The 20739-nt window shown below is 49.2% G+C and overlaps 1 protein-coding gene across 5 annotated transcripts in view; it reads right to left on the reverse strand.

Moving 5' to 3' along the window:
* RAB3GAP1 (RAB3 GTPase activating protein catalytic subunit 1) overlaps positions 1–20739 on the reverse strand; it is a 152018-nt gene that overhangs the window by 11076 nt on the left and 120203 nt on the right. For 2 of the 5 annotated variants that reach the window (XM_073647278.1, XM_073647281.1), the window contains exons 18-25: positions 13929–14066; positions 13138–13365; positions 10011–10107; positions 9817–9920; positions 9615–9730; positions 8290–8392; positions 7386–7406; positions 5966–6648 (exon numbers count right to left, since the gene is read on the reverse strand). In XM_073647278.1, coding sequence (XP_073503379.1) covers positions 6412–6648; positions 7386–7406; positions 8290–8392; positions 9615–9730; positions 9817–9920; positions 10011–10107; positions 13138–13365; positions 13929–14066 — 1044 coding nt within the window. In that variant the 3' untranslated portion in view covers positions 5966–6411. Of the gene's footprint in view, positions 1–5965; positions 6649–7385; positions 7407–8289; positions 8393–9614; positions 9731–9816; positions 9921–10010; positions 10108–13137; positions 13366–13928; positions 14067–20739 lie in introns of those variants that run through there. The other 3 variants (XM_073647280.1, XM_073647282.1, XM_073647279.1) reach the window with 2 other exon arrangements.

Here is a 20739-nt window from a genome sequence, read left to right on the forward strand (position 1 = left end):
AAAATCATCTCCTGCAGCCGCAATGGTTTTTTTTTTCCCTGACCTTGACCAAATAGGTGAAAAGCCAGAGACTCTGGCAAAAGCTCCGTACTCTGAAATGTTCCCTCATATCGTAATTGCAGCGGCTAAACTTTGGACCAACTTTGTGCATGAGAGTTTAGGAAGATTCCTGCACACGCTGCAAAAAAAGAAATATCCGCAGTGTAAATTCGGCGCACGTCCATCCTGCCGCTGTCGTCATGCATTTTCACCCTTTGCAATGGAAAAGGTAACGTGAAGCAAGTACTGGTTCTCCTTATGAGAGCGCCAGTCTCACAAATTCCACTGTTCTGCTACATCTCTTCTAAAGCGGGTCTCTGCTATATTAAACTTGACGGGGAAGCAGCGCGCAAAATCAAAAAAAAACTTAAGCCATACGACCGGAATCTGCTGACAATCTCTGCGATGGAGCTCCAACTACTAATCAGCCTCAAAGATCTGCAGATTCAGGTGGTAAATGTGTCCAGGCAAAGGTGGAGAACCCCTTTAATATTTCACCCCTATGATGGCCGATCTTTGTGGTTATTTGGATGCAATTTGAGGCTGGAAAAAAATGTTTTTATTTTTGACTCTTGTACTTGACATCCTGTCTGTCATTCTTCGTTCCCCCTAAAAAATGAAGCTTGGAAAAACTCTAGAAAAAAAAAAGAAAATCCGGATGTGAGCGCAGATCACAAATGCGGGCATGTAAAGAAAGTGCCCCCCCAGAGATGGCGCGCGCAGGATAATGAAGTGAATGGCGTTTGTGCAGAGCGGCCAATTAAATCTGACACTGTATAAATTGTGCGCCGCGCTTCACGCCCCGGACCGCGCTCCTCTATTTCTGTCTTTCCCTCTTGTTCTTCAGCTTTCCGATTCCTTGCGCAGGGAGTTAAGGTTCCTGAACTGGAACCTGGCGTCGTTCCTTTCATCACTTCTCTTGATATATTTTCCACTTTTATTTTATGTTAACGACACCTTCATCTGCCGTTATAAGTTCATTAACGCCCCGCTGACAGCATCATGACTTATATTCTTACACGTACAAAAAAAAAAAAAAGGCTTAAGCAGATGGCAACGCTGCCGGTCCGTGTGGAAGAAGGGGTTAAAGAGTAAATTATTTCAGCTGTGTGACGCCCAGCGCCAATTCTAGCCTTAAAATAGATATTTCCACTTGTTTCCATGGCAGCGTACGCCGTACAGTTAAATCTATCAATAGCCATAAGCGGGGATGGGAAGATCTCGCCGGCCGGGGGGATGGGATCGGTCCTTTTAATTGAGGGATTTGTAAGATATTGGCCCCGGAGCTGATAATTGTATAGGACCCTCCGACCTCAGCCGTTCACCTCTCTATTATCAGAAGTTACAACATATACAGAATTGTTACATTGTTGCTGCTCCATAGACAGAAGATGGAATCCAGCGACATCCGTGAGATGCAAAAAAAAAATATAAAAAATGATGCAACCTTTATTGCCGCGACCGTGATACGCAGGAGACCCGTAAAAATGCCAACATAATAAAGAGTTCATATCTCGGGGAGGAAGCCTTCTTTAAAATTCTTGGCAAAATTTTTGCTACTCAATAGTTTTGCACCAAGTTTTACCTTTTGGTGCATCTCTGACACGCAGGTGAATCTTTCTACCCCTGAGAAAATGAACGGTTCTGCCATTTACGCCTCAAATAATTGGGTTCGTGCCTAAGCAAACAGATGATAAAAATTTATTTTTATAACTGATTCATCATTTTGAGTTTTATTTTAAGTGACTTTTCTTTGTTTTTTCTCGTGGTGTTCATCGCCTTTTTTTCGTCTAAAACTCGAGTTGATGAATTCTGCACAAAATCAAAGATGCTCTTTTTTTTCGTTTCACCTTTTTGTGCCTTTCATGCGTCGCATGATCACTTAAAATTTCTTCAACTTTGCAAAAAAAAAAAAAAAGGACACGTACTCCATTTGGGTAACGGGAGTACAACTGCACAAGATGAAATGAGGCTCAAATATACAGAAAAGAAGAAATGGAGTATATAATGGACCCATTTAAATATTGTCCCACAGAATATACAGCACAAGACTGCTGAAGCCCGTGATTGGCTGCAGTGGTCACATGTCGGACGTATGGCAGGCCATCTCTCAAGAAAATCGCTGAAATTCCCACCTTCATAGATGATATCGTCGGACACTGTTTGCATCTACAATCACTTTTGCAATTTACTGCTCATTAAAATTTGCAGCTGTTCTTGAGATATTAACACTTTTCTTTAGTTTACAGCTTGTTGCCTAGGAGACCGACCACCGCTGCTGTCCAGATTACAGGCACTATGCTGACGTCGGCTCGGATTAGAAGGTATCTGCGGTATCGCTTCATAGCAATGCTTACAAGCTCAACAGAGAACAGCTTGTAAGCACTGCTCGTGTTCTGCTGTCTAGCAGCGGTGGTCGGTCTCCAAGGCAACGAGCTGTAAACAAGTGTTTATCTCAAGAAGGACTGAAAACGTTTAATAAGCAGTAAATTGCGTGAAATCCCAGGGTACTGTAGTGGGTGGGATTACGGCTTCAATTAGGGGCACTATTACTGCAAGCTGCACCCCACAGAATATTACTTTTAAGGAAAGACTTCAGCCTTTGTGCGCCCCTGTCTTTAGCAACCAGGTCACACACAGACCTTAGGGATCAGTCGGGCACTGTTCACATTCACAGTGCAGGTTCCTGATTCTTTTGACATCCAGAAAACGCCAGAACCTACGAGGGGCCGTATCAGTGTCATGGTGGCCCGTCATGGCCTCTGGGGTGTCACAGCTCCGCTATAAACCAAAGCAGTGACTAGTGTGACCAGCTCCGTGCTCGTATAATTCTGCATGCCGGTGTACAGGTGACGGCGGCTCTCGTCGGCCTTTCCATCTTCACATTCGTTCTGTAGCCCAGAGACACAATCTTGACAGCCGCTATAGACCTGGGGATCAGGCTGCGATCGATATCCTGCACGGAGCGGCTCCTGTAATATAAACTATCGACGGAAGCTGCAATGAGACAGAGATAACGAAGAAAACACAGATAAAAGCTGCAGCAATCATCCCTGCAGCGTATCTCACCCGCTGCAGAGCATCAACACCAGCAGAAAATGACCCAGAGATCTAAGCCCCTAATATCCATCCTCTCATTATCCTGCAGCGCTCTCTGATTCATATTCTACATGGGACACGCGGTCACCAGCTGCAGTTTTTCCCCGGCTTTCTACAGATCCAGAAGGGCAGGTTACACTGCATTGTTATATTCTGCTCCCAGGAGGCTCCGGCCGGAGACGCAACGCTCTGCACTGTACAAAATATCACAAAGATGGAGGCCTCGTGCCGCCTGGATAATGGACACTGGAGCAGACGTCGCACAGAAGGGTTTATTTTGCAGAAAATCTGAAAGTAATAAATGTTCAACATAATAAAGAAGGAAAGTGATGAATATACGGGACACAGGAACTGATCATGACAAGACACTGTGGCCCAAGACCTGAGCGCAACAACACAATAACACTGCGCCCCGGGACCTGAGCTCCGTCCAGACACCGCGGGAAAGGACCAGAGCTCCGTCCAGACACCGCGGGAAAGGACCAGAGCTCCGTCCAGACACCGCGGGAAAGGACCAGAGCTCCGTCCAGACACCGCGGGAAAGGACCAGAGCTCCGTCCAGACACCGCGGGAAAGGACCAGAGCTCCTTACAGACACCGCGAAAAAAGACCAGAGCTCCGTACAGACACCGCAGAAAAAGACCAGAGCTCCGTCCAGACACCGCGGGAAAGGACCAGAGCTCCGTACAGACACCGCGAAAAAAGACCCGAGCTCCGTACAGACACCGCGGAAAAAGACCAGAGCTCCGTACAGACACCGCGAAAAAAGACCCGAGCTCCGTACAGACACCGCGGAAAAAGACCAGAGCTCCGTACAGACACCGCAGAAAAAGACCAGAGCTCCGTCCAGACACCGCGGGAAAGGACCAGAGCTCCGTACAGACACCGCGAAAAAAGACCCGAGCTCCGTACAGACACCGCGGAAAAAGACCAGAGCTCCGTACAGACACCGCAGAAAAAGACCAGAGCTCCGTCCAGACACCGCAGAAAAAGACCAGAGCTCCGTCCAGTCACCGCGGGAGAAGACCAGAGCTCCGTCCAGACACCGCAGAAAAAGACCAGAGCTCCGTCCAGACACCGCGGAAAAAGACCAGAGCTCCGTCCAGACACCGCAGAAAAAGACCAGAGCTCCGTCCAGACACCGCGGAAAAAGACCAGAGCTCCGTCCAGACACCGCGGAAAAAGACCAGAGCTCCGTCCAGACACCGCGGAAAAAGACCAGAGCTCCGTCCAGACACCGCAGAAAAAGACCAGAGCTCCGTCCAGACACCGCGGGAAAGGACCAGAGCTCCGTACAGACACCGCGAAAAAAGACCCGAGCTCCGTACAGACACCGCGGAAAAAGACCAGAGCTCCGTACAGACACCGCAGAAAAAGACCAGAGCTCCGTCCAGACACCACAGAAAAAGACCAGAGCTCCGTCCAGTCACCGCGGGAGAAGACCAGAGCTCCGTCCAGACACCGCGGGAAAAGACCAGAGCTCCGTATAGACACCGCGGGAAAGGACCAGAGCTCCGTACAGACACCGCAGAAAAAGACCAGAGCTCCGTCCAGACACCGCGGAAAAAGACCAGAGCTCCGTCCAGACACCGCGGAAAAAGACCAGAGCTCCGTCCAGACACCGCAGAAAAAGACCAGAGCTCCGTACAGACACCGCAGAAAAAGACCAGAGCTCCGTACAGACACCGCAGAAAAAGACCAGAGCTCCGTCCAGACACCGCGGAAAAAGACCAGAGCTCCGTCCAGACACCGCGGGAAAAGACCAGAGCTCCGTCCAGACACCGCGGGAAAAGACCAGAGCTCCGTCCAGACACCGCGGAAAAAGACCAGAGCTCCGTCCAGACACCGCGGAAAAAGACCAGAGCTCCGTCCAGACACCGCGGGAAAAGACCAGAGCTCCGTACAGACACCGCGGGAAAGGACCAGAGCTCCGTCCAGACACCGCGGAAAAAGACCAGAGCTCCGTCCAGACACCGCGAAAAAAGACCAGAGCTCCGTCCAGACACCGCGAAAAAAGACCAGAGCTCCGTCCAGACACCGCGGAAAAAGACCAGAGCTCCGTCCAGACACCGCGGGAAAAGACCAGAGCTCCGTCCAGACACCGCGGGAAAAGACCAGAGCTCCGTCCAGACACCACGGAAAAAGACCAGAGCTCCGTCCAGACACCGCGGGAAAAGACCAGAGCTCCGTACAGACACCGCGGGAAAGGACCAGAGCTCCGTACAGACACCGCAGAAAAAGACCAGAGCTCCGTACAGACACTGCAGAAAAAGACCAGAGCTCCGTACAGACACCGCGGGAAAAGACCAGAGCTTCGTACAGACACCGGGGCCCAAGATCTGCGCCCCATACCGGGACCTGAGCTCGGTACCGGGACGCTGCACCCCGTACCCAGACCTGAGCTCTGTACCGGGACGCTGCACCCCGTACCGGGACCTGAGCTCGGTACCGGGACGCTGCACCCCGTACCGGGACCTGAGCTCGGTACCGGGACGCTGCACCCCGTACCGGGACCTGAGCTCGGTACCGGGACGCTGCACCCCCTACCGGGACCTGAGCTCGGTACCGGGACGCTGCACCCCCTACCGGGACCTGAGCTCGGTACCCTATGTCAACCATCACGCTTGGTCTCTACAGAGACGTAACCCCAGGACCTGCCCTCACTGCAGGACCTGACCTGACCGCATGCACTAAGAATCTATCAGTTTCCTGGGGGGCCGGGGGCTTATACCATAATTTCAGTCCTCCATTATAAAAACACAGGGACATGAGGGACAATACATAAACCTGAGCGGACAACTCTGGGGGATATTAAAGGGGCATGAGATACCGATCAAATACTTTTAATAAAATTTAAAGGAACCAAATACTGGAAAAACCAAACACCATCATCGCGGGGGATCCATTACTTTAGCAGAGGACACGGAGGGGAGCGAATACTCACATAACGATCGCTGATCTCTAGGGAGAGTGAACACAATAACCGAAGGTGGACGGGCGCAGGGACATCAGTGACCTCTGCAGAGCATTGCGCCCCTATTCCCAGCATGATGGAGACATCTCTACATTTGGGTGAAGGACAATCCACGATTCCTTCACAGTGAACCGGGACAGGATCATCTTAAATAGAGTCCCCAGCACCGACTGCTCAGTGCCCTGAAGATACTCGGATGAAATGGACTACAGCGATCACACTAACAAGCGGAGGAGTCGCCCTGTGACGAGGGGCTACGTCAGCCGTCACCTGACTACGCCCGGACTCACGGGAGGACATTAGAAGAAGGACGTGTCCGAGGAGAAGGCTCCGGCGAGTCTGAAGTCGTCCTTGGTGAGGACGCTGTACATGCGCTGGGGCAGGGCCTTGGAATAGGGGGCCGGTCTGGGCACGGTGGTCCGCAGGATGACTTCTCGGCCAGCGGGGGAGGGGAAGTCTGTTCCAGACAGCAGCTTCTTGTCATCGGACGCACTTGACCTCTTGGGCTCTTCGTCCATCGGGGCCATCATTGCCACCTGAAATGTCAAGACAATATTCATCACAAGCATTGCAACGGCGGGGACTTGGGCATCATGGCCGGTCTATGCTCACAACGAGGGACACAAGAGGGGTACAGGTGTGACATCGGGGGTCTGGGGCATTTCCTCCACCCTTTTCTGTGTGCCTTTAGATTTTCTATGGATTTTTTGGGGTCACACATTGGGCTCAATGTACTGGGATGAAAAGCTGCATCATTTATACCCAGAACGCCACCCTTAATCTTCAGGCCGGATCTGGTATTGCAGCTTCTTATTTTAAAGGGATTTTCTGGGACGGGAATATTCATGTCCTGTGTAAACAGTGAAGTGGACGCGTCTCTCACTGAACTGTGACCCTTTCATTCTGCTAATTATGGAGGGTCCCAAGAATCAGGACCCCTCTGATCAAACGTTTCTGCCTCATCCCGAGAGATGTGTAGGGTATTTTTAGCTGAATCTCGTCATAGAAACCTGGAAATTTAGTCCTGGCTACCAGAGTGATAAAATGGGGGCGGACAGTGGTCCGCTAGGCGGGGTCTGCCGGCTCGAGGTCGCGGGATGTGGCGCTTTGTGCGGTAGCGCAGCTTTCGCCTCGTACGCTGGCGGTAACATTGTATCTATGTGTCAGGATGGAGCGGGTTAGTAAGTGTTAGGTGACGCTCCGGGGGGCCGGGGGGTCCTCCGCTCATTAAAGACATGGGGTGAGGAAATGAGGTAGAAATTGTGGATGTTACCTCATCAGAAGATTCAGTCAGCTGGAGAAAGGAAACCGGGGTGAGAGATAGAGACACAGTCAAGCCGAGGACGGCTATGAGAGGTTAGACAGACAGATTAGTACATGCAGCACGACATTACGCACAGGTATGGACGCCATGATGATGGGGGAGGGGGATGGACATTCATAGAGGGGCTCTGCGTCAACCGTCTCATGATACCCGTGTCGTGGCAGGAACTACAAGACCTATCGAGGGGGTTCATTGCAAGAAGCCCCTTCCCCGGTGACGCCACCTGTCCGCCCAACCATCGGATATTTGCAAAGCTGATGTGATGTCATCCTGTGATGTCATCACTTCTACTGCGCTCAATTTCCAGGAATATAAATTGATTACTGATTCTTAGAATAGACCCTCAGTGTGCGATCATTGGGGGTCTCACACTCGCACCCCTGCCGGGGGTCTTACATGCGGCCGAGCTGCAGTGCTGGTCACAGGTGCATTTATAGATGCTCAGCTCAGTGAGGGGCTTTGGGACCACGGCACTGATCGGTGACGATCCTACAGGTCAGACCCCCCTGAGCACACATTGGGGGGGGTCACTCAGAGGCTCGTCTATGAGACCCGACTATCTGTACAGCAGGTGATCGCACTCTGACTTACACCGATGGCGGCCGCTTGTTTGTCCTGAATGCGGGATGGAGACAAAAGCCGCTGCCTGTTTATTGTGTCTCCGATAAGAGGGGGGATGTCTGCGCCGGCCCCGCAGGGCGAGATAATGAGAGGACATTAATCAAGCACAGAAAACAAGGTGTCCTGGTCTGCCGTCACCTCGGAGGAGCATGTACGGCACGGCGGCGAGCCGCGTTCATTACACGCGCGTTTCATTCCTCCCATGTTCTCCGTTATTACAGCCCGGACTCACCCGCTGAGCGCTGACAAACATCTTGTGGATGATGCTTCCGGCCGGACCCCTGCACGCTCCGATGATTGGCACCTCAGGCTGCTCCAGGAGACAACTCACAAACCTGTCAGCGAGAAGAGATCAGCACATCAGCCATGACAGCAGAGAGGAGGCTGACAGGACGGGAGATCATCATCATCATCATCATCCTGCAAGTGTACATACGGCCCAGAGATGGGCAACACAGACCCCACCACCCCCCCAATCTGTTCCTGGGAAAGCTGGATGAGCCCTAATATAGCTGCCAGGTGTCCTCCACAGCTTTCCTACACTCCTGAATGACAAACAGTTATGTATTCAGATCTCCGGCATAATGTGGGAGTTGGGGAATGTTCACACATGAGTTTTTGACGTGGATTTTGAAGCAGAATCTCCTGCAAAATACACAAGAAAAATTGCCTTAAATCCTCTGTAAACTATCAATTTCATTAGGAAAACTCGCCACAGTGCACACCGTGCTGTTTTTAATGCCTGTAGCAAAGCAACATGTCTATAGTTGAAGCTTGGTTTCTGCTTGGAAAAAAAAATGCTACACACACAAAGAAATGTGTAAAAATCAGCACCAAAAAAATCTTGGGCTTTTGATGCAGCTTTTTCATGTAAAAAACCTGTGTGTTTACATCCCTGTGTAACGGTGGCTGTACTGGTAGCGACCCAGCTTTCCCAGAAACAGAGAGAACCTACAGCCAGGCCAAAGTCAATTTTAAAAAGGTGTGATCCAGGATTAGAAAAACATGGCTGCTTTATTATTTCCCTTTAAAACAGCGCCATCCGTGTGCACAGTTTGCATGTGGTATTGCAAGTTGGTTCTTTTCCCAACCAATTGATCAGTATGGTGTGGAAGGAAGAATCGATGTGTTTCCTATTCCAGCTGTAATAAATGAAGATCCGTCTCTTAAGGGCATTTAGACCTCAGACCTTGAGTTCAGCAAAACGATTTGCAGGACCCTGAACCAGTGGCCACAATGGTGGTCCGTTATCACTGGACTGGAGCCCTATTACACTCCTACCGGCCGGCATCCTGATTTGTAGGCCCCCACGATGTTATGACGTAGGTCACGCTTCGTCGCAGGGTCTAGAATCACTAGAGGCGCCCAGGATGCCGGCGGGTAGAAGGAGCTTTGCAGGGCTCTGGGCTACCAACGTGACCACCGGACCAGGATCCTGCAAATCGTTCTGGCAGTTCTTCATTTAGGATGGACCATTTTATGCTATGTCTGTGACCAGCATCAAGGGTCTGTACTGCCTCGTCCATGACTGCAGATGGCGCTCTGCATCATAAATACTTCTCTAGATCTTCCTTTTCCTCTGCGTTGTCACATCGGTCCGTCCCGAACTTGGCCTTCAGCGACCGAGCTCTGGCGATGGTGGCCTCCACATTAATGATCTGGTTGATTATATCCTGGGAAAGAAAAAGAGAGGGAACACATGAACCTGACAAAATCTGCTGAGACTCGGCCACCCCTTCATGGACACCTGGTCACTCACCTCCAACTTCTTGTCTTCGGGGCCGGGGAAGCGCAGAACTTTACTGGAATGAGAGATGATGCGCTTTATTGATGACTTCACAGAAGGAATATCTTCCACTATTTCTGTAGAAAGATCAGAAGACATGAATACAACCGCCATCATCTATAGGGAAGGTACGTTATTGTGTAATATGGGGTGAGGATGGCAGTCACCTTCTTCTTTGATCTTGAGAAGAGCAGCATGGATGACGCACGGGAGGAGATGGCGGGTCAGGTCTGCGGGTTTCTGGACGGCCAAGTAATGGAGAACCTAAAGTGTAGAGGGTGAGAGGGTCATCTCATGTCCCTAAAGATGGCCATAGACCCACAAGTCATCTCATGTCCTTAAAAACAGCCATAGACCCTCAAGACATCTCATGTCCCTAAAGACGGCCATAGACCCACAAGTCATCTCATGTCCTTAAAAACAGCCATAGACCCTCAAGACATCTCATGTCCCTAAAGACGGCCATAGACCCACAAGTCATCTCATGTCCTTAAAAACAGCCATAGACCCTCAAGACATCTCATGTCCCTAAAGACGGCCATAGACCCACAAGTCATCTCATGTCCTTAAAAACAGCCATAGACCCTCAAGACATCTCATGTCCCTAAAGACGGCCATAGACCCACAAGTCATCTCATGTCCCTAAAAACGGCCATAGACCCACAAGTCATCTCATGTCCCTAAAAACGGCCATAGACCCTCAAATCATCTCATGTCCCTAAAGACAGCCATAGACCCACAAGTCATCTCATGTCCCTAAAGACGGCCATAGACCCACAAGTCATCTCATGTCCCTAAAAACGGCCATAGACACACAAGTCATCTCATGTCCTTAAAAATGGCCATAGACCCACAAGTCATCTCATGTCCCTAAAGACGGCCATAGACCCACAAGTCATCTCCAACATACGGGGCAGGATATTAAAGGGTTATTCCTAAAAAATAAAGACATCCTCAACTCTTAGGATGTTGCTGATCACCGGGGGTTCGATTTGAACCCGAGATTGCAGCTCTGGAAACCCATGAGAAGGGCAAAGCTGCCCCAACCTGCACGATGGAGCAGAGACCCATGCTCGGCCTCCGCTCCATTCACTGTCTATGGAAATGCCGCCTGATGGGACTGCTGCGTGATGGGACTCCTGCGTTATGTCCCATAGACAATGAATGGAGTGGAGATCGAGCACGTACACCTCTGGTCTATTCAGGTTGAGGCTGGAAAGCCCCCTCAGTGCGCGACGGTGAGAGGTCAGAGGCCTCGGTGCCCGGCGGTGAGAGGTCAGAGGCCTCGGTGCCCGGCGGTGAGAGGTCGAAGGCCTCGGTGCCCGGCGGTGAGAGGTCGAAGGCCTCGGTGCCCGGCGGTGAGAGGTCGGAGGCCTCGGTGCCCGGCGGTGAGAGGTCGGAGGCCTCGGTGCCCGGCGGTGAGAGGTCGGAGGCCTCGGTGCCCGGCGGTGAGAGGTCGGAGGCCTCGGTGCCCGGCGGTGAGAGGTCGGAGGCCTCGGTGCCCGGCGGTGAGAGGTCGGAGGCCTCGGTGCCCGGCGGTGAGAGGTCGGAGGCCTCGGTGCCCGGCGGTGAGAGGTCGGAGGCCTCGGTGCCCGGCGGTGAGAGGTCGGAGGCCTCGGTGCGCAGCCTCCGCTCTTTGTGTTACCGCTCTGCACAGACAGGACTAAGTGGCCGCCTGTACAATCTGCAGCTGACGAGATGCGGCTTATGTCGACGCGACGCTGCAGAATAAGCGCCTGAACAATGAGGCTCAATTCTCCTCAAGTCGCTGTCATGGAAACCAGAGCGGACGGCCGCATTTTCTTAAGTACATTTTTATTTATTGCTTTATAAAAACAAACTATAAGTAAAGGAAATAGAGACGAAGCGGCAGAAATACCCGAGTCTACACCCAGCGATAAACCGGGGAGAGCTAGAATGGGAAATTCACTGAACTAGATCAGAAGAAGAAACCAGAACCGGCAGCGACAGGGCACTGACCAGGAGTGTACTAGAGAAGAAGCCGACCACGTTACATCCTGTATTATACTCCAGAGCTGCACTCACTATTCTGCTGGTGCAGTCACTGCGTACATACATTACATTACTGATCCTGAGTTACATCCTGTATTATACTCCAGAGCTGCACTCACTATTCTGCTGGTGCAGTCACTGTGTACATACATTACATTACTGATCCTGAGTTACATCCTGTGTTATACTCCAGAGCTGCACTCACTATTCTGCTGGTGCAGTCACTGCGTACAGACATTACATTACTGATCCTGAGTTACATCCTGTGTTATACTCCAGAGCTGCACTCACTATTCTACTGGTGCAGTCACTGTGTACATACATTACATTACTGATCCTGAGTTACATCCTGTATTATACTCCAGAGCTGCACTCACTATTCTGCTGGTGCAGTCACTGTGTACATACATTACATTACTGATCCTGAGTTACATCCTGTATTATACTCCAGAGCTGCGCTCACTATTCTGCTGGTGCAGTCACTGTGTACATACATTACATTACTGATCCTGAGTTACATCTTGTATTATACTCCAGAGCTGCACTCACTATTCTGCTGCAGCTTATTGCTCTTCCTCTATGAGAACACATGGACGGGGTAATGGCTGTGGCCGACATTACTTGTGATGTTCACTTCCTTCCAGTGCTATAAATCTCTGAGATGAAAAATGGAGAAATCAGGCGACATCCTGATAATTAATTACCGATCCGACTTGGGGGAGAGGAGGTCTGTGAAAACCAAATAAGCAGATAAAGGTCAGCCATGGTTATCGCAGGAGAGGAGTCGTCACCGTGTTACTGACAGCCTCACAGAAGACTCCGGCGGCAGAAATCAATGTGATGGAACCAGCGGCCACATCAGTCCTTACTGGGAAACTTCCGCCATCTCCTTATACACAGACGTCGCCCCCCGACACCGCGGACCCCGAATCACCAACTCTACGTGCAGCGAGGTCTGTCCACGTAATAGCAAGGCACGGAGTTACAAATTAAAGGCCGTTCACTATTCTTAAAGGGGTGATCCATAACATTATACCTGTAGGATAGGTCATCAATCTCAGATTGGTGGGGGTCTGACACACTGACCAGCTGTTTGTTGTTCCTGTGGCTGCCGGATCTGTAAACAGCTCATTGTTGGGGGGCCGGGTGTTGGACCCCACTGATCTGATGCCGATTACCTATCCTAAGCACAGTTCGTCTATAGTTAAATCGTGGACAACCCCTTTAAATCTGGCTTTAAGTAACGTCCCTTTAACAAGAATCAGACCTTCGATTTCTCACCTTTTCTGCCTCCTTAGTGTCATCGAATAACCTGCGCTGCCGGCGTGCGGGCGTTGGTCGGGCAGTCTCCCAGGCTTCCACCCACATGTTATTGGGGATTTTCATCCTGGCGCTCAGTTCTCCTTTGATGACTTTGTTGCCACTTTCGTCCTCCGCTTCCTCCTCGACGTAGTCCCGCGGGGAGTACCACCTGACGAAGTCCTCCAAGCAGCAGCCAGGGTTGGCAGCCTACGGAGAGCAGTCACACAAGTCACTGGGGAGGAAAATGTCAGCACGTCTGCAGGGGGCTCGGGGGCAGGGTGACATCCGCAGGGGGCTCGGGGGCAGGGTGACATCCGCAGGGGGCTCGGGGGCAGGGTGACATCCGCAGGGGGCTCGGGGGCAGGGTGACATCCGCAGGGGGCTCGGGGGCAGGGTGACATCCGCAGGGGGCTCCGTGGGAAGGGTGACACCTGCAGGGGGCTCCATGGGAAGGGTGACATTCGCAGGGGGCTCCTGGGCAGGGTGACATTCGCAGGGGGATCGGGGGCAGGGTGTTATCCGCAGTGGGCTCCGGGGCAGGGTGTTATCTGTGTTTAGGGTCACACTGACAATCATCAGGCGTTAAAGGCAAAACCACATCCATGAACTCCAATTAAACAGCGCGCCCAGTGACCAAGAATGAGAACCCCATAAATCTCCACCACAGGGCATCTGAGGAAAGATGTGCAGGTCTTTATGCTGTGCTGACACATAGGGTCCCATATACTGACACATTACATTATATTCTACACCGGCCACATCCAAAATACCTTAAACGATTCCATGTCTGACAGCAAGCAGGCGCTCTGCATCCGAGCGCGGAGGTGCGCCCCTTCCGCCGAGGTCCCCAGTTTAGCCAAGACCTCAGACTGTTCCTCGAGCAGGTCTTCTGTCATAGGCGCTGGCTCCTGAAACAGCCGAAATAAGCAGAACTGAGCACTTGCTGCGGCAGCATTTTCTGCGACCTGCGCTCCCGGAGGATTTTTTACGCCTGGTAACCTGAGGCATTGGAAAATCTCAAATTAGGCGGCTCGGGAAGCGCTAACAAAAGGCTCGCTATTGTGAGTAATGGAGGAGTGCGAGGGCACCGAGTCTTTCCAAAAAGTGCCGCAGTCTGTGACTCCACCATGCTGTAATATAAGTAGGGTGGTCAAAGACATCCAGGATAATACAGATAAATCCTGTGCGACCCCAGATTATAAAATCTTCTAAAAGTGGTAATCCCCATCTGGTGCAAAACTACAACTCCCAGAATGTCCTGACAGCCACAGAGTCACAGACTGGAAAGCTTTAGTCTATAGCATATCCAGTATAGCACGGTGCAGACTATGGTCATAATGGGGCCACATGGGACCTCCGGGGTAATAACTAAACACACTTTTGGGGCACAATGATGGGTCCTTCGCTCAGGACTATATATGTGATATATAGTGGACATGAAATCCCCCTTTAAAAGCATCTACCACTACTGGCAGTACCCGGTGGGTGGGAGGTCTACGCACTGGATGGTGGGGGGCGAGACCTAGACACTATATTAAGCAGGAGTAAAGGGAAGAAAAGCACATGTCTCCAAGACGTCTAATTTTACCATAGAAACTGACAATGTCTCGTGTTTCCACAGCAGCGGAAAATTCTGGAGGAAGAAATGCAAATCAGATCTGGTTTACAGAGAGCGAACATATACATATACATACATACATACATATATATATATATAGTATAGACCAAAAGTTTGGACACACCTTCTCATTTAAAGATTTTTCTGTATTTTCATGACTATGAAAATTGTACATTCACACTGAAGGCATCAAAACTATGAATTAACACATGTGGAATTATATACTTAACAAAAAAGTGTGAAACAACTGAAAATATGTCTTATATTCTAGGTTCTTCAAAGTAGCCACCTTTTGCTTTGATGACTGCTTTGCACACTCTTGGCATTCTCTTGATGAGCTTCAAGAGGTAGTAGTCACCGGAAATGGTTTTCACTTCACAGGTGTGCCCTGTCAGGTTTAATAAGTGGGATTTCTTGCCTTATAAATGGGGTTGGGACCATCAGTTGTGTTGTGCAGAAGTCAGGTGGATACACAGCTGATAGTCCTCCTGAACAGACTGTTAGAATTTGTATTATGGCAAGAAAAAAGCAGCTGAGTAAAGAAAAACGAGTGGCCATCATTACTTTAAGAAATGAAGGTCAGTCAGTCCGAAAAATTGGGCAAACTTTGAAAGTGTCCCCAAGTGCAATTGCAAAAACCGTCAAACGCTACAAAGAAACTGTCTCACATGAGGACCGCCCCAGGAAAGGAAGACCAAGAGTCACCTCTGCTTCTGAGGATAAGTTTATCTGAGTCACCAGCCTCAGAAATTGCAGGTTAACAGCAACTCAGATTAGAGACCAGGTCAATGCCACACAGAGTTCTAGCAGCAGACACATCTCTACAACAACTGTTAAGAGGAGATTTTGTGCAGCAGGCCTTCATGGTAAAATAGCTGCTAGGAAACCACTGCTAAGGACAGGCAACAAGCAGAAGAGACTTGTTTGGGCTAAAGAACACAAGGAATGGACATTAGACCAGTGGAAATCTGTGCTTTGGTCAGATGAGTCCAAATTTGAGATCTTTGGTTCCAACCACCGTGTCTTTGTGTGACGCAGAAAAGGTGAACGAATGGACTCTACATGCCTGGTTCCCACCATGAAGCATGGAGGAGGAGGTGTGATGGTGTGGGGGTGCTTTGCTGGTGACACTGTTGGGGATTTATTCAAAATTGAAGGCATACTGAACCAGCATGGCTACCACAGCATCTTGCAGCGGCATGCTATTCCATCCGGTTTGCGTTTAGTTGGACCATCATTTATTTTTCAACAGGACAATGACCCCAAACACACCTCCAGGCTGTGTAAGGGCTATTTGACCAAGAAGGAGAGTGATGGGGTGCTACGCCAGATGACCTGGCCTCCACAGTCACCAGACCTGAACCCAATCGAGATGGTTTGGGGTGAGCTGGACCGCAGAGTGAAGGCAAAAGGGCCAACAAGTGCTAAGCATCTCTGGGAACTCCTTCAAGATTGTTGGAAGACCATTTCCGGTGACTACCTCTTGAAGCTCATCAAGAGACTGCCAAGAGTGTGCAAAGCAGTCATCAAAGCAAAAGGTGGCTACTTTGAAGAACCTAGAATATAAGACATATTTTCAGTTGTTTCACACTTTTTTGTTAAGTATATAATTCCACATGTGTTAATTCATAGTTTTGATGCCTTCAGTGTGAATGTACAATTTTCATAGTCATGAAAATACAGAAAAATCTTTAAATGAGAAGGTGTGTCCAAACTTTTGGTCTGTACTGTGTGTATATATATATATATATATATATATATATACACATATACACACACACAGACACACATACACATACACACACTGCTCAAAAAATAAAGGGAACACTTAAACAACAGAATATAACTCCAAGTAGATCAAACTTCTGTGAAATCAAACTGTCCACTTAGGAAGTAACACTGATTGACAATCAATTTCACATGCTGTTGTGCAAATGGAATGGACAAAAGATGGAAATTATTAGCAATTATCATGACACCCTCAATAAAGGAGTGGTTCTGCAGGTGGGGACCACAGACCACATCTCTGTACCAATGCTTTCTGGCTGATGTTTTGGTCACTTTTGAATGTTGGTTATGCTTTCACACTCGTGGTAGCATGAGACGGACTCTACAACCCACAGAAGTTGCTCAGGTAGTGCAGCTCATCCAGGATGGCACATCAATGCGAGCTGTGGCAAGAAGGTTTGCTGTGTCTGTCAGCGTAGTGTCCAGAGGATGGAGGCGCTATCAGGAGACAGGCCAGTACACCTGGAGACATGGAGGGGGCCGTAGGAGGGCAACAACCCAGCAGCAGGACCGCTACCTCCACCTTTGTGCAAGGAGGAACAGGAGGAGCACTGCCAGAGCCCTGCAAAATGACCTCCAGCAGGCCACAAATGTGCATGTGTCTGCATAAACGGTTAGAAACCGACTCCATGACGGTGGTATGAGGGCACGACGTGCACAGATGGGGGTTGTGCTCACAGCCCAACACCGTGCAGGACGCTTGGCATTTGCCACAGAACACCAGGATTGGCAAAGTCGCCACTGGCGCCCTGTGCTCTTCACAGATGAAAGCAGGTTCACACTGAGCACATGTGACAGACGTGACAGAGTCTGGAGACGCCGTGGAGAGCGATCTGCTGCCTGCAACATCCTTCAGCATGACCGGTTTGGCAGTGGGTCAGTAATGGTGTGGGGTGGCATTTCTTTGGAGGGCCGCACAGCCCTCCATGTGCTCACCAGAGGTAGCCTGACTGCCATTAGGTACCGAGATGAGATCCTCAGACCCCTTGTGAGACCATATGCTGGTGCGGTTGGCCTTGGGTTCCTCCTAATGCAGGACAATGCCAGACCTCATGTGGCTGGAGTGTGTCAGCAGTTCCTGCAAGATGAAGGCATTGAAGCTATGGACTGGCCCGCCCGTTCCCCAGACCTGAATCCGATTGAGTACATCTGGGACATCATGTCTCGCTCCATCCACCAACGTCACGTTGCACCACAGACTGTTCAGGAGTTGGCGGATGCTTTAGTCCAGGTCTGGGAGGAGATCCCACAGGAGACCATCCCCAACCTCATCAGGAGCATGCCCAGGCGTTGTAGGGAGGTCATACAGGCACGTGGAGGCCACACACAATACTGAGCCTCATCAGGAGCATGCCCAGGCGTTGTAGGGAGGTCATACAGGCACGTGGAGGCCACACACAATACTCAGCCTCATCAGGAGCATGCCCAGGCGTTGTAGGGAGGTCATACAGGCATGTGGAGGCCACACACAACACTGAGACTCATTTTTACTTGTTTTAAGGACATTACATCAAAGTTGGATCAGCCTGTAGTGTGTTTTTCCACTTTAATTTTGGGGGTGACTGCAAATCCAGGCCTCCATTGGTTAATAAATTTGATTTCCATTGATGATTTTGTGTGATTTTGTTGTCAGCACATTCAACTTTGTACAGAACAAAATATTCAATGAGAATATTTCATTCATTCAGATCTAGGATGTGTTATTTCAGTGTTCCCTTTATTTTTTTTGAGCAATGTATACAGTACAGACCAAAAGTTTGGACACACCTCATTTAAAGATTTTTCTATATTTTCATGACTATGAAAATTGTACATTCACACTGAAGGCATCAAAACTATGAATTAACACATGTGGAATTATATAGTTAACAAAAAAGTGTGAAACAACTGAAAATATGTCTTATATTCTAGGTTCTTCAAAGTAGCCACCTTTTGCTTTGATGACTGCTTTGCACACTCTTGGCATTCTCTTGATGAGCTTCAAGAGGTAGTCACCAGAAATGGTCTTCCAACAATCTTGAAGGAGTTCCCAGAGATGCTTAGCACTTGTTGGCCCTTTTGCCTTCACTCTGCGGTCCAGCTCACCCCAAACCATCTCGATTGGGTTCAGGTCTGGTGACTGTGGAGGCCAGGTCATCTGGCGTAGCACCCCATCACTCTCCTTCTTGGTCAAATAGCCCTTACACAGCCTGGAGGTGTTTGGGGTCATTGTCCTGTTGAAAAATAAATGATGGTCCAACTAAACGCAAACCGGATGGAATAGCATGCCGCTGCAAGATGCTGTGGTAGCCATGCTGGTTCAGTATGCCTTCAATTTTGAAGAAATCCCCAACAGTGTCACCAGCAAAGCACCCCCACACCATCACACCTCCTCCTCCATGCTTCACGGTGGGAACCAGGCATGTAGAGTCCATCCGTTCACCTTTTCTGCGTCGCACAAAGACACAGTGGTTGGAACCAAAGATCTCAAATTTGGACTCATCAGACCAAAGCACAGATTTCCACTGGTCTAATGTCCATTCCTTGTGTTCTTTAGCCCAAACAAGTCTCTTCTGCTTGTTGCCTGTCCTTAGCAGTGGTTTCCTAGCAGCTATTTTACCATGAAGGCCTGCTGCACAAAGCCTCCTCTTAACAGTTGTTGTAGAGATGTGTCTGCTGCTAGAACTCTGTGTGGCATTGACCTGGTCTCTAATCTGAGCTGCTGTTAACCTGCGATTCTGAGGCTGGTGACTCGGATAAACTTATCCTCAGAAGCAGAGGTGACTCTTGGTCTTCCTTTCCTGGGGCAGTCCTCATGTGAGACAGTTTCTTTGTAGCGCTTGATGGTTTTTGCAACTGCACTTGGGGACACTTTCAAAGTTTGCCCAATTTTTCGGACTGACTAACCTTCATTTCTTAAAGTAATGATGGCCACTCATTTTTCTTTACTTAGCTGCTATTTTCTTGCCATAATACAAATTCTAACAGTCTATTCAGTAGGACTATCAGCTGTGTATCCACCAGACTTCTGCACGACACAACTGATAGTCCCAACCCCATTTATAAGGCAAGAAATCCCACTTATTAAACCTGACAGGGCACACCTGTGAAGTGAAAACCATTTCCGGTGACTACCTCTTGAAGCTCATCAAGAGAATGCCAAGAGTGTGCAAAGCAGTCATCAAAGCAAAAGGTGGCTACTTTGAAGAACCTAGAATATAAGAGATATTTTCAGTTGTTTCACACTTTTTTGTTAAGTATATAATTCCACATGTGTTAATTCATAGTTTTGATGCCTTCAGTGTGAATGTACAATTTTCATAGTCATGAAAATACAGAAAAATCTTTAAATGAGAAGGTGTGTCCAAACTTTTGGTCTGTACTGTATGTATATATATATATATATACATACATACACACACACACACGTGTATATGTCAGTCATGCAGAAAGGACATTTAAAGGGGTTTTCCACAATTAGAAAACCATAGCAAGTGCCCCCCCCCCCCCCCTCGGTCTACAGGTTGTTTGTGGTACTGCAGTTTTGCCCCATTCACTTCAATAGAACTGAGCTCCAATACCAGACCCCGTCCATGGACAGGGGGGCGCTGTTCTCAGGTGAAAGCAGCCGTGTTTTTCTTATTCCAGATGACCCATACATTGGGGGAGGACATAAAGTCTGCGTATAGATGTGTCGTATGGTCAGACCTCTCAGATAGCCCGGGCCCCTGTGTGAGCTGCATAGATTTTCAGCCTCTGGGTGTAAATAAAAATATTTCTACTCACTGACAACAAAATAAATAGAGGAAAAACACGCGATCAGGAAGACCCAAGAAATAGTTAATTAGTATAAAAATTAACTTTTATTAAATATAATAGGATAAAAGATCAGGAAAATATCTGACAAAGGCGGTGCAAAACACATACATTGTAAAAAATCCATCATAATGAAGGACCAACGGGGTTCATACTGTGAGAGATAGTATGGCACTATGGCCCATAGATACATCTTAAATACCTCACATTGTCACAAGTAAAGTCTCATCAAGGTTATATTATATATGTCCAGGAAATATGATTATCCACTATGGCTAGCAATGCATTAACTATTTACTGCCAAATAAGCATACAGCCAGCCACGTCAGGAAACGCAAAAAAGTCGGAGATATAATATATACCTGGACTCTGGACAGGAC

The sequence above is a fragment of the Phyllobates terribilis genome, unplaced genomic scaffold (assembly GCF_046119375.1).
Source record: "Phyllobates terribilis strain yellow unplaced genomic scaffold, ASM4611937v1 Scaffold_9__5_contigs__length_417890890, whole genome shotgun sequence".
NCBI lineage: Eukaryota > Metazoa > Chordata > Amphibia > Anura > Dendrobatidae > Phyllobates > Phyllobates terribilis.